Below are 4837 nucleotides of genomic sequence, written 5' to 3' on the forward strand. Positions count from 1 at the left end.
CAGTGTAGCTAACACGTTGGATAATGCATTATAAATATGTATAGCACACTATTCTCGCGAGGCGCTGTCCGTGTCAAAGAAGGATATGTGCTCGACTTTGAGAATAGATTAGAATGATGTTGGATTGGCTTTTCACATCGAGTGTCCTGAAAAACCCAGGGTTGTTCATAAAACATGCATATCATCGTTGTCGGGTGGAAACCTAGTAGGTCCAAAACCGTTTGTTTTGTATTTATCATTTTTAAAATGATTTAAACTAGTGAAAACAGCCGATCAAGCACACAACGCCTCGCACCACGAGCAAGCTTGTAGATTGTTAATATTAGTGTTAATATGTTAAGATTATGTATTTAAATATTTTAAGGCCCGCCTAAACTGATGTTGGGCACGAGAGGGACTACTAGACCATTGATTCTCAACCTGGGGCCCACTGGTGGGCCATGAGGATATATTCAATCAGTGGCCCCCCAAAAATTGGTAAAACATTATGATTTTAACGATAAAATAATACCAGTAAGACGCCCGATGCCCTAAGGGTGAGAAACAAACGCTGAAACAACAGGGACTGACACAATATGTCCATATATGGGCATTCCCAGATATGGGCTTAATGTTGATGACATCAGGGATCTCCATATATGGGCATAAAAGGGACAAGGACGGAATTCATTTGCAGGTGTGACTCACATCGCGACAACCACTCTGGTTTCTTTGGGGTTAATTGATGTCATGGCGACAGGGTTTGTTTGAGTCTGATGTCATCCTGTTACAGGCAGCATGACACATGCCATATTTGGGTGGAGCTGCAGTGGGAAGTCTATATATGGTTATGTCAGAGTCACAGTGATGTGGTGGTGGTCCCCTAGTTGGCAGACCAGACCACCCATTCGCCAGTTTTAATATAGTGTTTTACTTGAACAATAGAGCAAGCCATGGAAGTACTTGGTGATGAGTTTGGGGACATGAGCACCCAGCAACTGGCAGCTCCGGTCAACACAGTTGCGGACAAATGGAAACTGTTGCCCGCCTTCCTGAAGGTGAAAGGATTGGTGAAGCAGCACATTGACTCCTTCAACTATCTCATCAATGTGGATATAAAGAAGATCATTAAAGCAAATGAAAAGATCACATGTTTTGCGGATCCAACGTGGTACCTCAAATACCTTAACATCTACGTTGGCACGCCTGACGCCGTAGACAGCTTCAATGTGACCAGGCCTGTCTCGCCTCACGAGTGCCGTCTTAGAGATATGACGTACTCTGCACCTATCACAGTGGACATAGAGTACACTCGAGGCAGTCAGAGAATCATCCACAAAGCTGTGCCCATCGGAAGGATTCCGATCATGCTGCGCAGCTCCAACTGTGTCCTGACGGGGAAGACTCCCATGGAGTTCGCTAAACTCAACGAATGTCCTCTCGATCCGGGGGGCTATTTCGTCGTCAAGGGACAGGAGAAGGTTATTCTGATCCAGGAACAGCTGTCCAACAACCGCATCATCCTGCAGCGGGACAGGAATGGTGCAGTGGGAGCCTCCGTCACCAGCTCCACCCATGAGAGGAAGAGCAGGACTAATGTTGTTGTGAAGAAGGGTCGCTTCTACCTGAGACACAACACCCTGGCAGAGGACGCTCCCATTGCTGTTATATTCAAGTGCATGGGCGTGGAGAGTGACCAAGAGATAGTGCAGATGATCGGCACAGAGGAAGACATCATGGCCAACTTCACCCCTAGCCTGGAAGAATGCCAGAAGGCACAAATCTTCACCCAGACTCAGGCCCTGAAGTACCTTGGGAACAAAGTGCGGACACAACACAGGTGGAGAGGGCCCAAGAAGACCAAGATGGAAGAGGCCAGGGAGTTTTTAGCCTTACTCCTCACACACGTACCTGTTAAAGAGTTTAACTTCCGAGCCAAGTGCATCTACCTGGCTGTGATGGTGCGAAGGGTCATCCTCGCTCAAGGAGACAACAAGGTGGACGACAGGGACTACTACGGAAATAAACGTCTAGAGCTGGCTGGACAGCTCCTGTCGTTGCTGTTTGACGATCTCTTTAAGAAGTTCAATGGGGAGTTGAAGAGGATCGCCGACCAGAGGATACCCAAGCAGACTAGAGATGCTCCGTTCGATGTGTTCAAGCACATGCGGCAGGATCAGATCACCAACGGCATGGTCATGGCCATCGCCACCGGGAACTGGTCGCTGCAGAGATTCAAGATGGACCGAAAGGGCATGACCCAGATCCTCTCCCGTTTGTCCTTCATCTCAGCCTTGGGCATGATGACCAGGATCTCCTCCCAGTTTGAGAAGTCCACAAACATCAGTGGACCGCGTTCTCTACAGCCCTCCCAGTGGGGAATGCTGTGTCCTTCGGACACCCCCGAAGGACAGGGCTGCGGTCTGGATAAGCACCTGGCTCTGATGACCCATATCACCACAGACATGGAGGATGACAGGCCCATCATCAGACTGGCCTTCAATGTGGGGGTGGAGGACGTAAACCTGCTGTGTGGAGAGGAGCTGGCCTACCCCAGTGTCTTCCTTGTCTTTCTCAACGGTAACATCCTAGGAGTGATCAGAGACCACCCCAAGCTGGTCAACACCTTCAGGCTGATGCGACGGGCCGGCTTCATCGATGAGTTTGTTTCCATCTCCACCAACCTGAGGGATCGCTGCATCTACATCTCCTCTGACGGGGGACGCCTCTGCAGGCCATACATCATCGTGACAAAGGGACAGCCAATGGTGAAAAACAAACACATGGAAGAACTGTCCCAGGGCTGCAGAACGTTTGAAGATTTCCTCCGTGAGGGCCTGGTGGAATACCTGGACGTGAACGAGGAGAATGACTGTCAGATCGCCCTTTATGAACACGCGATTTGCAAAAACACCACACACTTGGAGATCGAACCCTTCACGATCCTGGGAGTTTGTGCTGGGCTCATTCCCTACCCCCATCATAACCAGTCCCCTAGGAACACATACCAGTGTGCCATGGGCAAGCAGGCCATGGGTACTATTGGCTTCAACCAGCGGAACCGAATAGACACTCTTATGTACCTGTTGGCTTACCCAGAAAAACCCCTGGTGAAGACTAAGACCATGGAGCTGATTGACTTTGAGAAGCTGCCTGCCGGCCAGAACGCCACCGTGGCGGTGATGAGCTACAGTGGCTACGACATGGAGGATGCTCTGATCCTCAACAAGGCCTCTCTGGACAGGGGATTTGGCCGATGCCACGTGTACAAAAATGCCAAGTGCACCCTGAAGCGCCACACCAACCAGAGCTTTGACATCGTCAGGGGACCCATGCTGCACGCTGACACACGCAAGCCCATCTGGAAGCACAGCATCCTGGATGCAGAGGGGATATGCTCCCCTGGCGAGAGGGTGAAAAACATGCAGGTGTTGGTGAACAAGTTCATGCCAACGGTCACCCAGATGCCCCCGGAGGGCGGCGCCCAGCCAGGCAAGCCCCAGTACAGAGAAGTGCCCGTCAGTCACAAAGGGTCGACGGAGCCTTACGTGGAAAAGGTGATGATCTCATCCAACGCGGAAGACGATAGACTCTTTAAGATCCTGCTCAGGGAGACCAGGAGGCCCGAGGTGGGAGACAAGTTCAGCAGTCGACACGGACAGAAAGGAGTGTGTGGCCTCATTGTCCCGCAGGAGGACATGCCCTTCTGTGACTCAGGCATCTGTCCAGACATCATCATGAACCCTCACGGGTTCCCCTCCAGAATGACAGTCGGTCAGCTGATTGAGCTGCTGGCCGGCAAGGCCGGAGTCTTGGACGGACGCTTTCACTACGGCACGGCCTTCGGCGGCAGCAAAGTGAACGATGTCTGCGAGGATCTGGCCCGCCACGGCTACAACTACCAGGGCAAGGACTACGTCACCTCAGGAATCACCGGGGAACCGATGGAGGCCTACATCTACTTTGGACCTGTGTATTACCAGAAGCTGAAGCACATGGTTGTGGACAAAATGCACGCCAGGGCAACCGGCACCAGATCTGTTCTCACTCGGCAGCCCAGGGAGGGACGTGCCAAGGACGGAGGCCTGCGCCTGGGAGAGATGGAGCGAGATTGTCTGATAAGCTACGGAGCTAGCATGCTGCTGGTGGAACGCATGATGCTCGCCAGTGATGCTTTTAAGGTGGATGTGTGTGGGCAATGTGGCCTGCTGGGATACTCAGGGTGGTGTCACTACTGTCAATCATCTCGCCAGGTGTCCTCGGTGCGCATGCCCTACGCCTGCAAGCTGCTCCTCCAGGAGCTGCAGTCCATGAACATCGTGCCTCGCCTCAAACTGGCACCAAACAACGAGTGACATGGAGATCAGTGGCGTTAGTTGAGCAAAAGCTAAGCTATGGCAACATGACTGGTGTCTTGCACGTGCGTCGTGCGCGCAGGTCATGTTGCCATACCTTAGCAACAGGCATGATGATGATGATTACTATCAGTGGATATAGTATATTATTTTACAACAAGTCAACAAGACTGCCACACTTGAAAAAAAAACGTGCCGTTGTTGCTGCTAATTAACAATAATTAATTGCACCTGTGCTGACCTTCTGAACTGGGGAATGAACCATTCGTCAAGATAGGGGGGATACAAGTGTTGTGGAGAATACCAGTAAGACGCCTAAGAGCGAAAAGCGAGGTCGCTCCATCTGTCATGGCCATCTGTCTTGTGTCTCCTAACAGGGCATCATCTGGGATACAATCCCTTTTATGCCCATATATGGAGATCCCTAACAGAATCCCTTTTATGCCCATATATGGAGATCCCTGCTCTGAGTATCTGGCATCACTAATCCCTTTTATGCCCAT

The 4837-nt window shown here is 51.1% G+C and overlaps 1 protein-coding gene across 1 annotated transcript; it reads left to right on the forward strand.

Moving 5' to 3' along the window:
- Positions 1-932: 932 nt before the first annotated feature.
- Positions 933-4334, forward strand: LOC308307974 (DNA-directed RNA polymerase III subunit RPC2-like; the record flags this gene model as incomplete). The annotated part of the gene is made up of 1 exon (XM_080753318.1): positions 933-4334. The coding sequence occupies one exon, from the start codon at positions 933-935 to the stop codon at positions 4332-4334; it is 3402 nt and encodes a 1133-aa protein (XP_080609444.1).
- Between the last annotated feature and the right edge of the window lie 503 nt (positions 4335-4837).

Source organism: Nannobrachium achirus, assembly GCF_963921795.1.
Source record: "Nannobrachium achirus genome assembly, chromosome: 22".
NCBI classification, from domain to species: domain Eukaryota; kingdom Metazoa; phylum Chordata; class Actinopteri; order Myctophiformes; family Myctophidae; genus Nannobrachium; species Nannobrachium achirus.